This window comes from Tenrec ecaudatus, chromosome 2 (assembly GCF_050624435.1).
Source record: "Tenrec ecaudatus isolate mTenEca1 chromosome 2, mTenEca1.hap1, whole genome shotgun sequence".
Lineage (NCBI taxonomy): Eukaryota > Metazoa > Chordata > Mammalia > Afrosoricida > Tenrecidae > Tenrec > Tenrec ecaudatus.
Genome location: NC_134531.1, coordinates 149,703,311 through 149,726,633, shown reverse-complemented (window position 1 = coordinate 149,726,633; position 23,323 = coordinate 149,703,311). Strand labels below are relative to the sequence as shown.

The 23,323-nt window shown below is 51.3% G+C and overlaps 1 protein-coding gene across 3 annotated transcripts in view; it reads right to left on the bottom strand.

Annotated features, from left to right (window-relative positions):
- The window catches only part of ARHGAP26 (Rho GTPase activating protein 26), a 522,575-nt gene that overhangs the window by 377,905 nt on the left and 121,347 nt on the right, over positions 1-23,323 (bottom strand). For all 3 annotated transcript variants that reach the window (XM_075541756.1, XM_075541758.1, XM_075541757.1), the window contains exons 2-5: positions 22,672-22,767; positions 20,906-20,967; positions 15,350-15,421; positions 5,608-5,709 (exon numbers count right to left, since the gene is read on the bottom strand). In XM_075541756.1, coding sequence (XP_075397871.1) covers positions 5,608-5,709; positions 15,350-15,421; positions 20,906-20,967; positions 22,672-22,767 — 332 coding nt within the window. The remainder of the gene's footprint in view (positions 1-5,607; positions 5,710-15,349; positions 15,422-20,905; positions 20,968-22,671; positions 22,768-23,323) is intronic.

Below are 23,323 nucleotides of genomic sequence, written 5' to 3'. Positions count from 1 at the left end.
AATGGAGTCCCAATCCTATAAGGAAAAGACAACTCAGGCTAAAGCACACAGCTGATGATTCTCAGACAGAAGCAAAGAATGTGGCAAATGAGGCCACCAATCAAGAAGCAATGAAAGTATCTGAATAGTTCTTTTTGTCAAGTATTACTTGGTATTCTTCATTAATATTTTAAAACACTTTCTTGTAACAATCTAGTTTTGTGTACCTCGTTTAATGCTCTTATTTAAGTATTAACTGTATGAAACAGTAAACTATCTTTTGGTGTATCGTTTTGTTTTGTAATTAAAAGGGCCGATCATTCGAATCCCACCACTGCCTAACCCTACAGCAAGTCACTTGACCTCTGTAAGGAAGCCCACTGCATCAAATCTACTTTGATGACCCCTCCCAGGAGGAAGGAACAGAGAGCACTGAGTTAGAGGAAAGGGCTCCGGGCCCAGAATGCCAGGGTTCAAATCCTCACATCCCCCACCCCCCTTGTTAACCAGCCACGGGCCTGCAGCAGGCGGTTAGCATCGGAGCATCCGACCCTCGTATACAAATACGACGGAGGCAGAGCTCGCACCCATACTTCACACGGTGCTTCTGGGAATTTGGGAGAGGCCTCATGAAGTGGAGTCCCAGTGGTGTCGAGGTTACTCACTGAGCTGCGATCTACATGGTTGGCGGGTTCAAAACCAGCAGCAGCTCTGCAGGAGAAAGACTGGGCCTTTCTACCCCCGTAAACAGTTAGTCTTGGAAACCCACAGGGTTGCTATGAGTCAGCGTTGACGTGATGGCAGTCAATGAGTGAGCCATGTAAAATGAACAACAGAGAATGTATTCAATAAATATTGGCTACTATATTCTTGTTAGTAGCAACAGAAAAATCATTGAGGTTATGTTAGAGATTTTTATTAAACTTGACTTCCGCTACAGTTAGAAAGCTATGATCGAGGGTGGGGTGGGGGTGGGGAGAATGCCCACACATTGCAAAGACTGTCTGTTGCCAATGTCACAGGGCACCTGGGTATATGAATTATTGAATGTGAACCTGATTTCCTGTGGAGAATTTCCCCTAAAATACACCGTTTTCCTAGCCCTCTAACAGCATCCCCCCTCACAGGAGACCATCGGCTCCCCAACTGAGTCAGAGCCTCAGCCCTGCGAGCTCCCCAGGATCCACCTTAGCACCACACCCAGCCCGTTCCTTCCGGCCCTACCACTATCTCCAGGTGAACCCCTACTTACACCTCAGGGCAGTTCAGGCTCAGCCTCCAGGAGGCCTTGCCTGAAATCCAGAGTCAGGTAACTGCCCCTCTGTCACACCGTGACAAAAATTCCTCATCTGCATGTGGGTTACACGTTGGGCTGCTAACAAATAGGTCAACTGTTCAAAACCACCAGCTGCTCCTTGGGAAGACTATGAGGCTTTCTACTCCTATAAAAAGTTAGAAAGCCCCGGGGGCCGTTCTAGGTGGTCCTCCAGGGTCACTATGGATCAGAAATAACTCAATGGCAGTGAGTCCTATGAAGGACTCTGAACACCTCCACACCCAACAATGTGCCATGCCACCTTGGGTTGTTCTCCCAGTGCTTGGGGGCGCCCTGATCTTGCAAACCCGACTCCAGAATGCAGTCCCGGAAGCCTCATTCCCTGCCTGACTTCTGAATTCTACTGGCCCTAGCTCTCTCTTCCACTAAAGACCGAGTTCTTTCCTCTTGAAAACACCAGGCTCACGGGTCATATTGCTGTTCAACTCCCCTCCTAGGCCCAGCCCTCCCCGAGGGAAGGTCTCTGGCAGATCCCAGGGTCTCTTCCTCAACCTATTGCTTCGAGCAGCCACCTGTCTCCCAGCCAAAGACAACCAACTCACTACGTCCAGTTCAATTCGCCTCCACATGACATTCTCTGAGCTCTCCCTAGGCCAGGGCTTGGTAAACTTTTGAGATGCAAGAACCGATCTTGTCCCTCACATCAATTTAAAATTTAGTCAAGTGCCAGAAATATATTTGTACCAACAAACGAAATCACCCTTATCTGAATAATAGCCTTTAAACTGTTATAATTGAAACTCTGACAGTTTTATTTTCATTTTCAGTTCTAATACAGAGCCATGTGGACATACCGGAAGAGCGGCCTGCAGCTCAGGAGCCACAGTTGGCCGATGGCTGAGCTAGACGAGCAGAAGCAGGCGGCGTTGCAGCACTGGCCAGCAGAGGGCAGTGTGGAAGCACCAAGCAGGCCCTCTTCAAAAGGTGCTCTTTCTCTGCTGCAGGTGTGTGGGCTGGCTCCAACCCCAAGTCCAGCTGGATTCCTCTCTTACTTTTACTCACAAAACTCCTAGATTTCTGACTGGATTATATGACTGCACGCTCAGACCTATAGTTCTGGAAATATGAATCAAAGGTGACCAGAAATGACGGCACTGTCCTTCAGCGTCGTCAGTTCAGAGTTAGCAAGCCTGTCACACTCAGAAGTGGGAATGGTATTTCATGCTGGGAGGTGGAGACAAGTGCATTTCCCATCCTCTCGGATGCCTTCATTCCTGGAAAGCATGTCTCTAGTCTCCTGGAGCATTGACATGTGGTCCTTTACAAGTGTTAAATGCACCATTGATTTCTTTCTCTCATGAATGAAAATAATTATCCAAAAGAGGAGGAGGGAAATACTTAAGAAGTCACCAGAACAGACCACGACTTGCAAGAAATACACGCCATGCGACCCTTTCCCTGGACGTACTTAGAAAGCCTGAGGGCCCACGAGAAGAACACAGGGGCGGTAACCAAAGAGTACAATGAACAAAGTGCACGGAGCTCCGAACAGGCAAACTCGGTTTCTCCCGACGAGTGGCGGGTGATTTTGAACCGCTGACCTTGGGCCTAGCAGTCCAAGCCTCTCCCAACAGTGCGAGCCACCAGGGCCCCTCGATTCAGAACCAGTGCCATCCAGTTTGGGAACAGAGGGTGCAGGACAATGAGCCAGTCACAGGGACAACTCACTTGGCAATGCAGCAGGCTACAGTTCACACTCCCAAAGAGGCGTGCGGGAGAGGCTTTTCCCCAGAGGATTTCACAGAGGAGAGAACCAACGCCCAAAGCTGCTGGCCAGTGGCCTGTGACCCAGAACGACCGAGAAGGTTACAGGGAGCAGCTGAGCACTCCCTGGTGGCACAATGGCTAAGTGCTCAGCCACTAAGGAGAAAGCTGAGGGCGCACCCACACCCCATGGCTCTGAAGGAGAGGCCCGGCCGTCTGCCTGCACAGGTGGAAAACCCTCTGGGGCAGCGCTACTCTGTCACATGGCGGCTCTGCGTCAGAATCAGCTCAACGACACACGGGCTAAGCAGCCTTCCCCAGTGCAGTGATGATGGGGCAGAGGCGTCCTGGGTCATTCAAAGCTACCTCGGGAGTCTCTGGGTGGCACATAGAGTGAAGCACTGCACTCTATTAACCAAAAGGTCAGAGGTTCAAACTTACCCAGAGACACCCCAGAACGCAGGCCCAACGAGCTGCCTCTGGATGGTCATAGCCGTGAGAACCCTACACGTCCATGTGTACGCTGTACATGTGGTGGGGCCATCAGAAGAAGCCTAACGGCTCCAGGATGCCTTGACAACGACCCTCGCTGTCCAATGTTCTGGCAGCTACACGGTGCTGTCTGGGCAGAAGATGGTGTTGGAAGCACCCTAAGCTAAAAGGCTTGACTTATCCCTGACCGTGTCAGACACAGGCAGGCAGGAGAGGCGCCCCCACTCTGGGGAATGGCCAGCCTACAGGACGACTTGCTGCGGGCCTCCTAAGACCCATGGGAAGAACCGTCAACTCCACAGAGTTCACTAAATCCACTCCAGCCAGCAGTCACCGGGAGCTGTTTGGAACTGGCACTGGTGACAGCTGTGTTCACTGAGCTCCACAGCCCAAACAAGCTCTCCTGCAACGGAAACGAGCCAGCACACCCTCACTGCCAACGGACACTACGAGAATGTCCACCAACAGTGAGCGAGCCGGGAAGATGCTCCACAAGTACATATTCATCAGGGGCCAGCCGCCTCCGCTGGGCGCACCCCTAGCACCCAGTCCCTATGAAGAGCGAGCGTGGTCTTCCAACACCAGCCCAAGAAAATGCGCATTCTGCAATCACGAGTGACAGGACCTCCCTGGGTAGCTATGCTGCTTCGGGAAGCACTTCTGTGTGTGGTTCCTGCTCCCTCCTCAGGCACAAGACCTTCAAGGAGAGCAGGTGGTGTCTACTTCCGAGATCTCGCACTGAGTACTCAATGGCCGCTTCTGGGACCAGACCACGAACTGGTCCGAAGAGACCCTTATAAGCATTTGTAACAGATGGATGGATGGATGGACTGACCAAGGGGCTAGTGGTTCCACAACCTGAGTAACAGCAATCATTCATAGTCACCACTCAAAGCAAAGAACCCCCAATAAAATGCACATCTCTAACTGAAGATGGGCAACAAACTAGCATTAGGTCTCTCTTCGTCTTCCGGACAACTCAGCTGGACCAGCTCGGATGAGCTTACACTGAAGAAGCACCAGAATGGGACGGGCTCACAAGGAAGGCGAATGGCTAGCCTGGCCGTCACAGCCTCTCTTTGGCACAGAGGGTGTCGGGTAAGAGTTAAATGAAACGGCAGTGAACGCAAACTGGATGCTCACTAGGAAGACCCCGTGTGTCTCCTATAAACCCGCTCCCTCAGCGCCGTGTCAATCCGCGAGGATCAGAAAGAGGGAGAAGGTCCAAGCTCTGCAGCTACAGGAGGCCCTTTCTTTGAGCACCAGGCGGGCGGGTGGTCAGAGAGGTGCTGCTGGCAACCAAACTGCCGACGCCCAAGACGTCTACCAGGGCCAGGCCTGCGGCGTGCACCAGCTCTGTCCAGTTCCCTGGGAGAGGCCCTGCCTGCGCTCCAGGGGGATGCAGCTGCTGAATTGTTTCAGAAGCAAATCATCATTGGGTCTGCAAGCTAGAAGCCACGCTTACTAACTCTCTGTGGCGCCCAGGGACTCCCCCCCCGCCGTGAGGGCGGAAGAGCCGTGTGTGGGGAAGCCATGCAAGGAAGGTCGGGTGCTGGTCGAGACGAGGAGCAAACAGAGTGTGCACGCCAGAAGCATGCCTAGAGCGGCAGCTGTGTCTCTCAGGAGGCAGGGCATCACGGGCGAAGTAACGGAGAGCAGAAAGCAGGCCAAGAGGCGAGGGTGAGGGAAATAGCGAGCCTCAATGTGAAGTGAAGAAAACTTTCTACTGGTGAAGGCCCCCCAACAAGGTGGTGGGTGGTCTTGGTCAGCAGAAAGTTCCTCGGCCATCGGCAGGCTGGACAGTCACAAAGGGGAGGCAGCATCCACAGGCCACGGACTGAGGGGCCGGAGCCCCTGGTTCACGAGGGCTCTTCCAACCCAGACAGCACCCAGTACACACCACCCCCGCACCCCAAACTCACTGCCACAGAGCCCATGCCGACTCAGAGCGACCCTACAGGGCAGCGTAGAACGGCCCCTGGAAGTTTCCAAGACTGTAACTCTCCGGGAGCAGAAAGCCCCATCTTTCTCCCGCACAAACCCACAGCACCACGGACAAGGCAAACCCTTGCCCCAGAGTCTACAAAGCATCTTACCTCCTGGAGCTGAGATTCTTTCTTTTTGGAAGACAAATTCAAATGCTTTTCCAAGATGCCGCAATACTTCTCTGTCTCTTTGTCATACTTCTTTTTGGCTTCCTGTGCAAAGAGAAGAGAGACTGATGAGAGGGCAGGAAAGAGACAGAGTACAACCTGCAAGAATAACAACTGCCTCTGTCTTCGCAGCCTCTCAGCCAGTGTCCCGAAAACCCACGGCAGCAGACTGGCCGGCTCCTACACTTCACAGCACGCCCATCGCACCTACCATGTGACCAGCCAGCAACATGCTGGGGGGGGGAGGGTCCAAGGTCTATTAGGGGACACCACGGACCACGCTATAATCAGAAATTAATAGCAATGCCTGGGCCCCACCGTCTAGGAACTTCAATGGTGAAAGCAGGCATTTTCTACTTTCTAACACAAAGGTTATTTCTAAGCCAAACGAAGAGGGGCTATCTATGTAGCTAACACACCGCTGTCAGTAGCAAGGCTACATTCGGGGTTAACAGCACTCAAAAGGCTGCTCTTCATGGGCCATGAGTACCCACCGGGTAGCACAGTCACATGGCCTCGGGGTCTGTGCAGAGGAGGAGCCAAAAGGAAGGCGTAGGTGCTGCACTACACGTCCCCTGCAGCCGCGTCGGGAACACGGCGACAGTGGGAGCGCTACCGCTGCCCAAGGACAGGGTTTGAGACCCTTCAGGTGTGGGACCTGGGACCACCAAACTGGGAAGGCCGCGTAGAAAACCGTTCCTGATAAAATGGAAGTCCTGAGGGCATGATGCAAACGTGAGGTGTGTCCTCATCGCATGGCACCAGGTGCCCTCCGGCTCAGACGCGCACTATGACCGAGGAGGGCTGGCTCTCATCATGACCTTCCCCAGAGGGGGCCGGATAGCAGTTGAACACTGAACCCGAGTATTACCAGGACTCCCCTGGCCCCAGCTGTCCCCGCCATGTCTGTCTGTCTGTCTTGTCTCTCTCTCTCTCACACACCACACACACACACACACACACACACACACACTCCACCCAGGGAGCTGCTGCAGCGTGACGGCTGTGCTAAATGCTCTCTCGTGAGTTACGTGAAGGCTTGCAGACCTGGTCACTAGGCAGGCACCCAACAGCTTGGCCACATTGTGCATTTTGTTCCTCTTCCTCCACTGCAGCCCCCTCCGCGGGGCAGCCCTGATTCCACTTCCTCCCAGGGCCCCGTTTCCAGCCTGCCTTCTCTGAGCTCTGTCCCTGGGTAAATGCAGCGCTTGGATTCTTAAATGCTTGCTTACTCTAACACAGAGAGAGGGAAGTTCCGTTCCAGACCTGCAGGGTGCCTAAGGACCAGAGTTTGGGGGTTCCATAAGTCTCTTATCAGTAAGCCTAGCCTCCTATAGGATTTTGTTCCATATTTTTCTCCCAATCTATCTAGGACCTTCTAATGTGATCCTTTGCTACCAGAACTCCTTAAAGTGTCTGTATGTGGACAAAGATTGAGATGGGAATATACATGAATATATGTGAATACATGTGAATTAAAATATTACAATTACTATTAAAAATTAAAATGTATTGAGGTACAAGAATGCAGTTTTTCATTCCATCTGAGAAATTCTTATAGGATTGCCTTTTGAAATTAAAAATAGCATAGTTATAATAATTATGACCATTGGACCTATAGTGATTGAAAGCACTTGCTGACGAAGATTAGGGATTGCAACCTTGAGTGGATTTCAACAATATAAAGCAAACCAAAATCCTAACAGCACCACTAACACGTAGTGTCGTGATCAACAGAATTGGAGTTGTCAAGGATTTCCTCCGCCTTGGATCCAAAATCAACGCTCATGGAAGCAGCCGTCAAGAAACCAAACAGCGTACTGCATTGGGTAGGTGTGCTGCGCAAGTCCTCTTTTCCAGGGTTGAAGGGCAAGGATGTCATTTCGAGGACTAAAGTGCCCCTGGCCCAAGCCATGGTGGCTTCAATTGCCTCATGTGCAGGTGACCACAGTGGAACACTGAATATGGGAGACTAAAGAGGCACTGATACAGCGGACTCGTGGTGATACTGAGGAGTATTGAAAGTACCATGGACTGCCAAAAGAACAAGCAACAAATATTTCTTGGAAGTAACACAGGAAGAATACTTCTTAGGAGCAAGGATAATGTGGCTTGGACATGTCCCTGGAAAAGGGCACCTCACTCAGCAAAGCAGCAGGGCATCGAAGACGAGGGCAAGGTACAATGGCAGTGGCTGCCGCGCTGGGCTCAAAGAGATCAACTGTAAGGATGGCACAGGGCCGGTGCTGGTTCCTGTGTTATGCATACGGTCACTAGGCATTGAAACCAACTTGATGACACCTAACAGCATGATACGATATGATGACATAATTATAACAGCCCACACCCCCATCATGCCACGGACTTTAGTTTCTATTTTTATCTTCCATGTTATGGATAAGATAACTGAGATCTAGGGAGGCAAAAAGCCACAGAACTGGGACAGGAGCCCAGGACATGGTGTCTCCAGAGGCCACGTTCCCACCCGATCTTGACACCAAGCAGCCGGGCAGAGTCTCTTCCTTCCTCTTTCAAGGGAGAGGGCGCGCAAGGGCTGGAAGCAGGCTGCACTCGCCGACAAGCCAAGCAGCAGCCCAGGCGGTACTCACAGGTACCACTTCTGCTTCTGACTCCAGTAGCGCCCAGTGGGGACATTTCCTACCACTCCAACATCAAGAGAGAGAAAAGAAGAAAGAAAACTCCCTGGTCAGATGCGGAAGCTCCAGAGGCATCTCTTCGTTCACTTAGCAGATAGTTAGAGGGCAGTCACAGCATGAGATTCCACGTTTAAACCCCAACCCACCCCACTGCCGGCAAATCCATTCTGACTTCCGGTGACCCTGCATAGAGTTACCAAGAGGACAAAAACTTGACAGGAGCAGCCAGCCTCATCTTTGTCCCGGAGAGCAGCTGGTGGGTTCAAACCACTGTGCTTGCGATGAGACCCCCAATGTTTAACTACTGTGTCAGAGCCCGCTTTGGGCAACGGGAATACAAAACAGAAGTGGGTTCTAGTCCCGCAGTGGGGCTGCTCTAGCAGAAGGAGGCACAACATCCAGCAGTCACCAGCAGAAAGCACATATGAAGCTGTGAGAGCTACAAAAGAAATAGACAGTGTGTGGGCACAGAGATCCTGAGAGAGGGGGGCTCGGGAGAAGCTCCCTGGAAAAGGGAGCCGAGTACATCAAGGGTGGGTAGAGCCTTCCAGACCAGGACTGGAGCACGTGACAGTTGACCACTGAGTTCTCTGAGCTTAACTTGAGGAGGAACTGCCAAAAACCAGCACCTGAACCCCAGGCAAGTACCAGACCACCATGGCGCTGGAAAACTGCAGGGTCTGCACAGGGTCGGCAGAATAAGCACATACCCATTATTGCAGGAATGTATTTGTCTCTAAAGAGTCTGAGTTGCTACTTAAAAGGTATGTTAACAGCTATTGAATGTGTAGACACAAAGAAGAAAGAGCCTGAGGGGACATTAAGCCATTGCTGTCGAGTGTATTCTGATTTAAAGCAATGCTATGGAGCAAGAGGAAAACTGTTTCCCGCCGACAGTCTCCAAGGATGTCCATCTCAACAGACACACAAGCCTCATCTTGCTCTCACAGAGTGCCTGGTGGGTTTGAACATCCCACATCTCAGGTAGCAGCCCAGTGTCTACCCACAGTGCCACCAGCGCTCCCCACGAAGCTCCTGGTCCTTCAAATTTGAGGAATGACACTAGCAACACACTTGGTTCTAACCACACTTTCTCTTTATAGCAGGGGTGTGAACTCCAATTCTACCCCTCCTGTGCCAGTTGTCCTCCTGGGGTGGCTTGCATGTTGCTATGATGCTGGAAGCTAAGCCAGCAATATTTCACACGCCAGCAGAGTCACCCACTGAAGGTAGGTTTTAGTGCCAGGTGGAACATACAGGAATCAAAGCAACTACATCTCTGGGAAGAGCCGATAGAGATGTTCAAGATTATCAACCAAAACAAGGAAGGGGCTGACTGAAGAACAGATCATCATTTAATGACATGCAAGTTCAGGTTGAAAATGACGAAAATAAAAACCAGTCCAAGAGAGCTAAATACAACCTTGAGTATAACCCACCTGAATTCAGGAACAGATTTGATGTATTAAACACTAATGACTAAGGTCTTCTTTGTACAGCCCGGCTTCTTGGATTATTTGCTCAGCATACAGATTGAGTAAGTAGGGTGAAAAAATACAGCCTTTTAAAATCAACCTGCAATATGCAGATGACACAATCTTGCTTGCCAAAAGACAAGAGTACTGGAAGCACTTACTGATGGAAACCAAAGAATACAGCCTCAGTATGGATTACAACTCAGGGTAAAGAGGACAAAAATCCTCACAATTCGACCAATACACAACACGTGATAAACAGAGGGGAGCTGTCAAGGATTCCATCCACCACTCGTTGAAGCAGCAGTCAGGAAGTCCGGCGCTGGCGCTGCACTGGGAGCATCTGCTGCACAGGCCTCTTTAAAGTGGGAAAGAGCAAGGATGCCCCTTTGAGGCCTCAAGTGAGCCTGACCCGAGCCAGGGAATCTGCAATCGCCGGACAACAAAGAAGAGAGGCTGCAGGGAAACTGATGAAGTTGAATCACGGTGCTGGTGGAGAATATTCATAGAAGGCTCCTTAAAAATCAAGGGCGGCCAGGCTTTTGTCTCATGTGCTTTACACATGTGACTAGGAGGGCGCAGTCTCTGGAGCAGGACATCATGGTAGGTAAGGTAGGGCCGGTGAAAAAGAAGAAGCTCTTCAACAAGATGGGCTGGCATAGCGAACTCAACACTGGGCTGGAGCGTAACCACTGTGAGACTGGAACAGGACGGGCAGCGCTTCATTCTGTTGTGGGCAGGGGCACTGTCAGAGCCAACTCGACAGCATATGACAATGCCATGCACCACCATTAAGGCTCGCCTACCCCTCCCATCAGCCTTGTCGGCAACCCCTCCAAGGGCAACCCTAGTGCGGAGGCCGTTGACTGGTCCGAGGTGAGAAAAGGCCAAGGACCATGAGTCACATTCTGCGACATTCTGGACTCCACGGTCCACACTCCTGAGGACAGCCGACGCGGAAGAGACAGGGTGGCAGCGTCTGCTCTCAGAGAGGCAGCGGCCAGATCCCATGAGGAGTAAGACTGGACTCGGGATGCACGTTCAGAAACCCACTCAAGGATCCGCAGTGGTGCAGTCAGTAAAGCGTGCGGCTGCTAACCTGCAGTTTGGTGGTCTGAAGCCCCCAGCTGCCCTTTAGAGGAAGGATGTGCCATCAGCCTTCCATTAAGATTACCGCCTGGAAGCCCTGCGGGGAAGCACTGCTCTCAGAAGTGACTGATAGTACTGCTTTTCAAGAGTCCACTGTGGGATGGCTAAGTGGATAGTGGGACAAAGAGCCCGTAATCCCATCGTGATGGTGACCATACACAAGCCACTGCCCCCTTCCAGACATCAGTCTCTTCACCTCGAAACTGAGGGTGATTACAAGAAACATGGCTGCCTCTTTCTGTTTAAAGATTTCCTAACCTAAGAGAATTAAGCGCACCTATCTCGGGGAATCGTTATGATTAAAAACAAAACACTGCACAATGCTTAGCAGCGTGCTTGGTGCAGGGAAAGTGCTCAATAACGATTCGTGATGATGGCGGTGCTGGTGGTGGAGGTGGTACTGGTAGTTGATGATCGCAATGATGACACGGTGACAGTGTTGATGGTGGTGGTGCTGGTGGTAAATGATGATGGCCATGGTGGTGGTGACAATTTTAATGGTGTGACGGTGACGGTGATGACGATGCCATCTTCATCTACACCTAGTTCTATGCCTAACATATGTAACCCTTTAAAGCACCTACCACTATTTGAAATGGTAAGTTTATGCACATCTATTTGTCTACTGTCTTTCTCCTGGCCACATCATGAGCACTGAACGTGACGTTGCACTTGTCCTCTGTGTTTATTGTGCATGACGCAGTGCTCGCACAGAACAGGCTCTTACATAATGTTTTATTTTTAATGGTGACTAGGTATATATATATATATATATTGTAACAGCTAACATCAAATGGCAGACACTAAGAGTTCTAAGACTTTAGATGAGTACACTCATTTCTTCATTCTAGTAGCTCTGTGAAGCAAGCACTTTTAGTATCTCATTTCAGAGATCAGGAAACAGGCATGGAAACTTCTCCAAGTTCACACACAAGTGGCAGGCGTGGGATCTGGACTCCAGCCACTGAGTTCTGAGCCCACTCTTGGGCACTGCTCTGCTTTCATTAAGAGTCCACAGCTCCCGAGGCACCTCTGTGGCAGACAAGCTCCTCCACTCAACTCTAATCACAGGTCCGTGCGCAGGCCCACGTCCGTGGTTTGCTCCACTGCCCAGCAGCCAGGAGAGCACAGGAACCCCAGGAGTCCTCCTCCCAGGCTGCAAGCAGGCTAGACTTCTGCGTCTTTCGAAGAGCAACAGGTTGTTATAGTAACCTCAGCAGCACCAGAGCGTGGAGGAGGAAAAAGCAATTTTAGCATCGCACCAGCAGAGTTCAGAAGTCTCCACTTAGTGGCACCGACAACAGCTGAAGAGCTCTCGCTGCCGCTCAGACATTCTTGAAACTGGGCCTCCAGGTCCCTTAGCAGGGAGCTTGTGGTCTCTGTGCTCGTTTCCCCTTAAGTCAGCATACTATGAAATAAATGAAGAAGAAGATGTGCGCTGGTGGTGCAGCGGTTAAAGTGTTTTGCTGCTGGTACTGACCAGCTGCTCGTAGGGAGAAAGATGTGACATTCTGCTTCTGTGAAGATTTAGAAGAAAGGCCGTTCTGGTTTCTTCTACAGGGACTCCGTGCGTCAGAATCAGCTTGACCTCATGGATGACTGTGTTTTTACGTTTACTCTGTTCAGTGGGTTGCACAATGGTTAAGCACTAGGCTACACACCAAAAGGTTGAGGTTCGTGGTTCAAAGCCGCCCAGAGGCTACGCAGGAGGAAGACCTGGAGAGCTATTCATCTAAAGATGGACCCCGACCCCCCCCCCCTCCGCCATCCCGTCTTGTTGCAGCTGTGGTTGTGTTAGGGGCCGTCGAGTCCGTCCCAGCCCAGAGCAGCCCCAAGCCCACCAAAAGGCAGCGTTGCTCGGCCCTGCACCATCCTCAGAATTGTTCCACGGGGGAGCCTGTTTTTGCAGTCACTGTGCATTCATTTCACTGAGTTTTCCTCTTTTTTGCTGACTTCTAACTTCTCCAAGCATAATGTCCTTCTCCAGGGACTGGTGTCGCCCAACAATGTGTCCACAGTGTGAGAGGCAGTCTCACCATCCGTGCGCCTAAGGAGCCTTCTAGCTGGACTTCCTCCAAGACAGATTTGTGTGTTCTTCTAGCAGTTCATGGTGCTGCCTAGCTTCTTCCCCAACACCATCATTCAGATGCACCGATTCTTCTGTCCCCCTCACCGTCCAGCGTTCACGGGCACATGACCCGAGTGAAAAGATCGTGGCTTGTTCAGACACACCTGGGTCATCTTTACTCTTTAACCCTTTAAAGGTCTTGCATAGCAGATTTGCCCAATGAAATAAGTATCACTTGATTTCTCAATTGCCGCTTCCATGAATGTTGATTGTGGATCCAAGTAGAATTATATGCCTGATAACTCCATCTCATAGTGACTCCGTGCAGGTTTCCAAAGCTGAAAAGGGCGATAAAGCTCTCTGGAAGCAGACGGCCTCCCCTTCCTCCACTAGAGCAGCTTTGGGGTTCCAACTGCCAGCCTTGCAGTCAGCAGTCCAGCACCTAGTGCACAGCTGCATCGAGCACCTTCAGGACGACGTCCTAGAAGCCCCTCGGTGCAGTTCTACGCTGGCCTAGAGTTGCTATGAGCTGGAACTTCCCTGCCGGCACAACAGAGCGATTATGAGATATGAATGATGGGGGGTGGGCAGAGAATATGCACATTGAAAAAGGATATGCACACTGAGAAATCATCCCAAACAACATCCCAATCACTGCTCGAGGCGAATGACAGGATCAACTAACTATCGATCAGAGGAACCACATTTGGGTGACTTTTATTTACATCCCTTTACATTCGTTCATTCATTTATTTTACGTTTCACTTTGTCTAGTCCATTTTCCAAAAGAAACCAGCATCTGTCTTTGGGATGACTGATACTGAAGTCAAGGAGCGGCCACTGGGACTCGTGTTCCTCCTGCGCGGTAAGTCCCAAGGCCATGCAGAGAGGCACCTGCACCGGGAGGGGAAGTGACACCTGGAAAGTGACTCAGTTTCAGTAGCCCCGCTCTTCTGCTCTCACAAAGCGCCTTGTCATCTACAGAAGTCACTGCTGTGTGGTCTCGGGAATAAGAAAGCAGGTGAGGGAGGGGGAGTCGACTGCAGAATTGGCTGGATCATTACATTGCTGTAAAAAACCAATAAGGTCCAATCTCTTTGTAAATGTGAACTGTAGCTTATACATGCAAATACTGCAGATGGGAGAAAATCGTCACAACAGCCTCTCCTTTTAATGACGGACCACCATCCCACCGAAGCAAGCCTCATCTTTCTGGGCCCTAATCGTACCTCGTTCCTGAATGCAAGTGCACCTAACTGAGCAAGACCACCCTGACTCCTTATATTTCAGCTACCCTCTTACCCCACACAAGCACTTCGCGGCTGGGTGCACCCAATTCTCACGTATCAACCTCGCTGGGGTCCAGAGACCAGACTGTTAGGTGGAAACGGAGGATGCCCACATGGTGACCTAATGGCAAAGCCAGCAAGAAGCACAGCCCAGCCTAGGTAACACGTAACTTCAGCCATCACAGGCGGCCCTGGTCTCACACATACACGCTTTACATACTGTCAGACACACAGCCACAACATGTCAGGTAGTCAGGTGGCAAGCAGCCTCCTACTACTGGGAAGGTGAAATGAAGAGTGTGTGTACAAATTCTTACCTAAAAAGGGTGGTGATGGTGCCCCAAATCCCCAGCAGGTGGCGCAAGGGAACAGCTAGATTGCCTCACTTCTGAGAAACCTTGTGGAGTCTTGAACATCCTTTTGCTGTCAGACTCCTATGAAAACCCTTCCCTGAGGGTGTGCGCTCGAGGTCCAGCTGGCTAAGGTGTCCCAGCGATAGAACACACTGCACCTGCCCCTCTCACAAACAAACAGGATTCTCTCTGCGGCGCTTCCCCCAACACGTTACCTGGGTCCACCTTGTGGTTACAGCCCGAGGTCGGGGATAAGCGGGGAGCCCCGGCTGAAGCAGTGCTGAGGACACGGTGCAGTTTGGGGTGGGTGTGCTGTATTTCACTTTTACTGCCACAGGCTTAGTGGGATGTCTTCTTTGCCACACGTTTTTAAAACCTGGGAATTTCACAGAAAACGCGGGTCTCTCTTGACAACCTGCCCGAGCACACAGCTCTCGGAGAACATAGGGGAGGGCCAAGGTCCCTCCTCTGGGTGATTCCGGAAAGTAGCACAAAGTGACTCAGGAACCAAATACTAGCGTGGCTGCTCACAGGGCTGACTGCACACTCACTCACGGCACTCGCTAGGAAGAGCACGGGCCGGGGCTCGAGGCGGATCTGCCTCAGAAGATGTACTGAAGGAGCTGGGTTTCTGGTTGCCCTTTCCCCAACTCCCACCCAGAAAGCCACCAACTCCGGCTTGCGGAAGTCTTACCTTGGCAGCCCCGATTTGCTCCTTTCGAAATTTCTCCAAAGGCGTGATGAGCACCTCGCTGGCATTCTCAATCTGGAGAGAAACAACAGGGCGCGGGCGGGTGAGACGTGTGCGATCAAGGCTGTATATATGTGTGTGTATAAAGGGGGTACCCATTCCCCCCAAAATGGACTTTCCCCCAAAAGCCATGTATTTAAAGTTTTCTACAACACCACCTTATCACCTTCAAAGTACTCTCCATTACACTGAATACATTTGTCAAATCTGCAATTCCATTCTTGGAAACATTTTTCAAACTCATCTGTGTGGATGGCTGATAGCACCTCCCTCATTTTTTTCTTCACCTCTTCTACTTCGTCAAATCACTGTCCTTTCATATCCCTCTGCATTCATGGAAACAAAAAGAAGTCACCCTGAATGAGGCCAGGTGCATGGGGCAAGAGATGCATGCTCTTTTTTGCCAAAAACAGGTGCGCTCAGATGGCTGTGTGAGCAGGTGCACTGTTGTGGTGGCAGAAACAGTCCCCTGTCTGCCACAAACCAGGCCCTTTTCGTCGCACACTTACACGGTCTGACCTGGTGGAATAAAATCTAACCGCACCACGCGTGGGCATTTCCATCCGTTCAGGAGGCTGGCAGACATCCAGATGAGGTTCATCGTTAGATGGTGTGCACTAACTCGGAGTGCGCTGCTTGATGCTCGCCTAGTGGAAATGTGCACTACGAAAGCTCAGCCACCCAGGGAGGCTTTTTTCCGTTTTTTGTGTTTGTGGGTTCTTTGGGAGAGACCCCCTCGTATACATTGTTCACAAGATGAACTACTGACATGTCAACTCCGAGTCCAGTCTTGAGTTCCTCTGGGGCTGCATGACTCAGAGGGGAAAGGGAGGAACTGGAAACACGCAGCCAGCTTGGGAAAGCTGGTGACTGGCATTTCTAGTGTCAGGTGGCATCTTTTCAGGGCTCGTCCAGCTACGTTATAGGCAAAGTGGATCGGCACTGAGCCTGGGTTACAAACAGACAGAACTAAAACACGTCCAAACATCCGAGACATGGCAGCCTTCTCAGCCCGATTTGGCATTGTCCTGTCAGGTGTGAACTGAGGGTGAAGCAACATGGGTTCCTGCCTGCCTCTCGGCTTCTCCTCACAGCACCCCCTCCCACAGGCTTTCCATCCAGTCATACTGTCGAGGCCCAGGCCTCTGCCTCAGAGGCTCTGTGCTCAGCTCTGGTGCCTTGGTGCACCGCTGCAGCTTTAAAGGCACCCGCAGGAGTCCTTCCCTGGCCACCAATGCAATTAGGAGCGGCTTCTCTGCACCGCACCCAGGGTCCTTGTCAAACCCACAGGCCAGCTGCAGCGCCCTCCCTCCCAAGTACTTACATCCTGTGCCCAGGAACACACAGGCATGCTGAGGCAATGGGGCACCCCGGGATTTTTCACTCACTCAATGGGTCAATTAATGGTTTCTTGATTAGCTGCCAACTGTGTGGCCATGGGCAAACTATTCAACCTCTCTGGGGCCTAATTTCCTCATTTGCAAAACCAGTGGGGAGGGCCGCTCCAGCTGGAAGCTTGTAGGATGGCTTCTGAGGCTGTCCCACGCTCTTGAGACAACGCTCAAGTCACTTGTCCTCACTCTGCGCACAGCCAGTTGTTTCAGGCTCTCAGTGCAACACAGCATCTTTTTCTAAGCCGCTTGTGTGGCAGCCACACAGGGAGCAGCAGAGCGAATGCCAGGAGGTCTAGAGAGACACAGCAGAGGACGGACAGGGTGGACAGTGCGAGGGGCAGAAGGTGGCAGATTGCTTCCCATTTGCCCCTTCCCAATTCTGAGAGCACTTATTTCAGAAACAGCGCTCTGGTGGTGCAGTGGTTACATGTTGGTCTCGATGGCAGAGAGCTTGCTTTTGAGTATTTCCGAAACACAGAAGAGGAGGGTGTCAGCTCCCATTGCTTTACAGCCTTGGAAACCCGCTGGGCTCTTAGGCTCTGTCCTAGAGGGTCGCTATGATGCAGATCAGCTCAGTGGCAGAGGGCTGTAGGTTCATTTCAGGTCAAGCTATGCTAAAGTGTTGTTGTTGTTGTTGTTGTTGTTGTTGTTAGGTGCCATCAGGTTGGTTCCACCCCACAAAGACCCACCCTCTGCACAACAGAATAAAATACTGCCCAGTCCTGTACCACTGTCTGTCAGTTTGCCGGACTGTGGCAGCTTGCATGTATGCTGGAGGCTGTGTCGCTGACATTTCAAATGCCAGCAGGGTCCCCCAAAGTGAACAGGCTTCAGTGTAGCTTCAAGACGAAGAAGAGAACCAGCTGCCCACATCACAGGAAGGAGCCTCGGGAAACTGTATGCATAGAATTGAAATGCTTTAACACTGGTGCTAGAACTTGTCTCATTTTTGTTTCTAGTGATGCTTAAAATTGTGTTTACATCCTTCCCGCAAATCAAATCAAATATCTGGTTGCAAGCCACTTAACCTGAAGCTCATAATGGGTATTAAGCCCTCAAGTTCGTGGTACTCACTTGAATCACCTGAGAGCACTGTAAAACCTCCATGCCCACTGCCTACTGCAGATCACCTAAATCGCACCTCTGGCCTTTTCTCAGACATCGTCTTTGTAACACCACCCCACCCCCCCCACCGCCGAGTAATTCCAATGAGTATCCGGGGTTGAGAAACCAGCCCTGACTGGCCCCTCAATAGACAAAGGCCTTCAGCTGCTCACTGGGCATCAGGACCTCCAAGTGCTTGCCCGAGCCCTGCAATGACTACGTGCTCTGGGCCTTGACAAGGCTTCTGATCTTCCATCTGTCAAAAGGCAGCCTACAGATGGTGATGCATAGGGCCCCTCTGCATCTACGGTTCTTCTGTGGCTGTGTGGTATCTGCTTGGCTCTGAGCACTGCGGTGGATACAGGAGCATTAACACAGACATGCTTGGTGATATTGAGACGTGCGAGGTACATGCACAGTGTGGAGGGACAGTCAGAGACAGGAACTGCATGTTCACGAAACAGAATCACACCAGTTGCCATCGAATCAACTGTGACTCTCCGTGACCCCATGTGTTCCAGAGAACAGGTGTGCTCCCTAAGGTTGTCCAGGAGTGACTTTGTGAAGTCACTTGCCAGGCCTTTCTTGCAAGGCACCTCTGGGTGAAACAGAACCCCTAACCTTCTGTTCCACAGCCAACCATGTTCACTGTTTTCAGCACGCAGGGGTTCTGGAAAACAGGAAGATGCTCACACACCCTGGGAGTCAGGGAAGGCGTCCCAGAAGAGGTGTCTATCTGCTGAACTTCACTGAATGGATGATGAAGCTATACCAGGGTAAGGAGGTAGAGAAGGGACTCGGGTGGCCAGATACCCACGCAGACGGCAGAAACTGGCTTCACTGACATTAATAATAAAATTGCAGAGGCAAGCTGAAAAATATAATCCAGCTATTGTTCCCATAGCACAGCCACAGCAGGCTGCTGGGTATTCATCGTGATTAGCTCACCACACCCCATGCCCCTGCCCCTAAACACTGACTCAGCCAAGACGGGCTTCAAAGCATCGCGCCCTTCTCTGGCATCAGCATGTGCGCAAGCACCCATACTTGTTCCCTGCTGCCTGCCAGAGCTGCTTCTGCCACGCAGCCATGAGCCAGCAGGGACAGGGCTCTCGACCTCTCACCCAGGGCAAGGGCTAAGAGGCTTCCAGTCTCCAAAGGTGGAGGGAAACCCCACATGCTTATGTACAAGGCCAACCAGGGTTTGAATCCAGACCGTCACTTAACCTCTGCGAACCTCAGCTTCTGGTCTGGGAAATGGGAATCATACAGGCACCACCTCACGGAGCCACTGTGAAGATGGCAGGGAAAAAGACATATAAAGCACGTGGCTGCTCGTTGGCAGACTTGCGTGCTCAGTGCCAGCCCATAGGACGAGCGCAGAGGGAAGTATCACTGTTGGCATTTTCAGCAGACCTGGCGAGCAGCCCTCCGAGGGACCAGTGAGCATGCGGCCAGCCCAAACCCACTGGCCTCAGGGTCGATTCGGACTCACAACAACCTTCCTAATGCCATGACCCTTTAATACAGTTCCTCATGTTATGGTGACCCTCCCCCCAACCATAAAATTATTTTCGTTGCTACTTCGTAATTGTAATTTTGTTCCTGTTATGAATCAGGCCACCCCTGTGAAAGGCTTGTCCAACTTCCAAAGGGGGAGCGCCCCCCCCCCAGGTTGAGAAACACTGCAGTAGGACAAAGGCGAGCTGTTCCTGAGGATTTGCGAGGCTGTCAATCTTTATGGAAGCAAACAGGCTCCTGAGCAGCTGGTGGCTTTGAACTGCCAACCTTGCAGTTAAAAGCCCAATGTTTAATCCATAATGCCACCAGGGCTCCTGCAGAGGATTTCCAATTTGGCATCACCCCCAATATCCTAAGGCCATGGAGGGGGGTAGCAAAGGCGGGGGATAGACAAACTCCCTGTGGGTGGGCAAGCTCTCATCCGTTAAGATGGATGTGCGTCACAGGAATAACGCCTACTCTGAAGGAGATGGCTAAGTGCCCGGGGCTCTATCTCTCTTTGAAGAACTTCTTAGCGCGCCCCTCACTGGGTGCACTTTGGTGGGTGTCTGCTGCACCGCCGCACTGTGTTAGGTGCTTTGGTTTGACAAGTGACCTCTGCTCACTGAGCTCTTGTGCAGGCACCTGCATTCCTGTTCCGTGCGGAAAGGTTCAAGGCTAAGGGGTGGCTTACCCAGTAAGTAAAGGAAGCATGGGTTTGCTTGTGCTTATTTATTCATCTGTAGTGAGCAAGTTTTTCACCATGTCCAAGATTCTACTTCTCGGGATGGGAAGCATCTGTCTCTCTCCCAACCCCACAGCTCCTTCCTACAGCATTAAAGCCTCTTTTCAAATTGACTATTCCCATCAGGGATAGAGGTCCCAGTCAGCCAAGGAAGCCAGGGAAGCACGCGAAACTGTTCACTGCAGAATACCAAGTAAGCACAAGCTAGTACAAGTTTACCTTACTTATTAGGTATTCACCCTTGCTGAGGCCTCCAAGCCACACTCACTGCCACCAAGTCCATTCTGACTCACAGCGACCCCACAGGACAGAGCAGAACTGGCCCTGGGAGTTGCTGAGACTGTAGAGGTTTATGGGAGCAAAGAGCCTCATCTTCCTCCTGAGGAGCAGCTGGTGGTTTTGAACTGCTGTCCTTGTGATTAGCAGTACAACTCTGAACTCACTATACCCCCAGGGCTTCTAAGGGCCCTCTGAAGTTTAATGATTCAAAAGGTCCACTGTTGCGTCATAAGTCTTGTGTATATTCCTTAACAGTGAATTTTTAGGAGAAGAACAACGGCTCTAAATCCGACAAAGTCACTATGAGGGTTCCCACCTCAGCGGCAGGAAAACTGGGGTTCAGAGACTACGAGGTTTGGTCCAGAGCTCCCACCAAGCAAGTGACAGAGCCTGGATCCACACTCAATTCTCCTGAGATAACAAATCCCTTGTCCCCCTTAGTGCGACCTCAGAGCAAGATCAGTTGCGCAGACTCACCATCCGAATCCGTTCATCTTCCAGATTCCTGAGCACTGTGGCAAACTCCTGCAGAGACCGTGCTGGAAAAGAGAAGGGAGCCAAGAAGTGGAATGAGGGCAACAGGCCACGGGGAGCCCCAGTTCCAACTGACATTCTGGATCTAAACCCCTTGGCACATGTGGAAGTTGAGTGCCAATTGTTTCCCAAAGACCCCTTAAAGCCTTTTCATCATGACCAACTAAGGGTGAGCCCAAGCCCTGCCTGGCATGCTGGCTAGGGAAGACATTCTTCAAGGAGAGGGCCAGCCTGCCCCTCCGAGGAGCCAGGGCCACCCCGCAGTGGCTGGCGGGCTTCCAGCACTCAGGCTGGAAGGGGCAGAGTTCCTCTCAGGAGCTGAAGGATTTCCTGCCCCAGGACCTGACCTCCGCAACTGTGGTTGTGGGGCTGCGTCAGAGCCCAACCTTTTCTTTGGCACCAGAGCTAAACAAACAGTGCTGCTGGCACCCCAGCCCCATCTGGGACCCCTCTTGGGGTCCCTGCTCTCAGTGTCCCCAAGTTGCTTTGCTAATGGGAGCACGGTGGTCAGAGGTGCAGAGTCCCCACTACCAGAATGACCTGCAAAGACAACAGGCATTAAGTGCCCACAGCCACTGCAGATGCTCAGGACTCTTACGCAAGGCTGTGAAAAGCTTCCAGGAATCATCACTAGAGCAGAGGTCCTCAAACTTTTTAAACAGGGGGCCAGTTCACTGTCCCTCAGACCCGTTGGAGGGCTGGACTATAGTTTAAAAAAAAAAACTATGAACAAATTCCTAGGCACACTGCACATATCTTATTTTGAAGTTAAAAAACAAACGGGGCAAAACCACCTGGCGGGCAGGATAAATGTCCTCATGGGGCCACATGTGGCCCGCGGGCCGTAGTTTGAGGACGCCTGCACTAGAGTACCCTTCCCTGCTCTGGGCTGTCTCCTACCTGCATGATCACTCTCAATTCTGGCCCCCGTAATGGGCCTAGCAGTGGAAGACGTCTTGACTTTAAAAACACTCTGAGCTCAGGAATATCTAAGAGTACAGGCGGAGGTGGAGATGGAGGAAGCAACACCAATATGAAGGACAATGGGGGACCCGCCCCTGGAGAGCAGACAAAAGGGAGAGGGGGGGACCACAGCAAGCTGAGCACTTAGACCAAAGCCCACTGGCAGGCAGCAGCTATACAGCTCCAGCCAATGGCTGCCGCGCCAGAGGGTGGGAACCCTGGTCTTCAAAGAAGCCAGGAAACTAGAACTTCACATAAATTAAATTTACACAATAATTTGATGATTGTTTTAATCAAGGGACAAACAGAATATGGGTGAACTCTTACCGCAGCCCATCAGCAGGACTGAATCCATCCCTCCTGAATTATGTTTGTGCTCCACGTTCTCGTGTGTGTGTGTGTGTGTGTGTGTGTGTGTTGGGGGGGGTGCGTTGAGCAACCAGAGCGAGGGCTGCAAACATAGCCAGAAGTATAACCCTATAGGAAGGTAGGGCAATGTCCCATGTCAAAATCTCGAGCTTTCTCCTACCAGCCAGTGACTGGGTCAGGAACTCCAGGGCCCAGGGAAGGAGCCCAGAGTATGCCAGGCCCCTGAACGCCCCAGAGCTCTGCCCCATCCACTGCTCCTGTGGACATCTTTCTCTACTAACCTCGGCCACTTCCTTTCCCAGGAAGAGGGGCCTGCCGTGGTGACGTGAAGAGCTGTGGTGAGAAATGAGCTTATCCCGGGGTCAATGAGGACTTACCTATGCACATTTCATCATCCGTTTCAGCATCTCCTATGCACTGAAATTTAAATTCATTCAAGGAATCGGCAAATTTCCGCTTCGCTGAAGACAAACCTAGGAAGAACAAGAGGGGAAAGAAACAACATGAATTATGGAAATGCAATGGCTTTCCCATTGGCTGGGCTTTGAATCCTTCTAATGAATTCAGCAGCTAGTAGATATCCCTGAGTCCATCTCACGCACAGATATGTGGGTGGGAGGGGCTTCGAAAGGTTCATGGGGAAATGGAATAAGAAGAACATGAATTTTTCCATGAAATTTTTTGGGGGAAAATTAGTTTTCATGGAGTTAATACCAACTCATAGCAATCCTATAGAGCAGGGTAGAACTGCCCCTGTGGGTTTCCAACACTGTCTTTCCGGGAACAGAAAGCCATGTCTTGAGTAGCTGGCTGATGGTCTCAAACTACTGACCTTGTCATTGACAGCCCAGTAGGTACGCACTACGCCACCAGCGCCCCCCACCGCCAATAATAAGGCAATTCAATATGGTAAATAACTATGTGTAACCTCCCATGCTTTATACGTTAATGTCTTCTTACATATGCTTGAACAACTCTGGTTATAGCTTTAACCACAACCCCGTTTGACAAATGTGGGCATCCTTACTT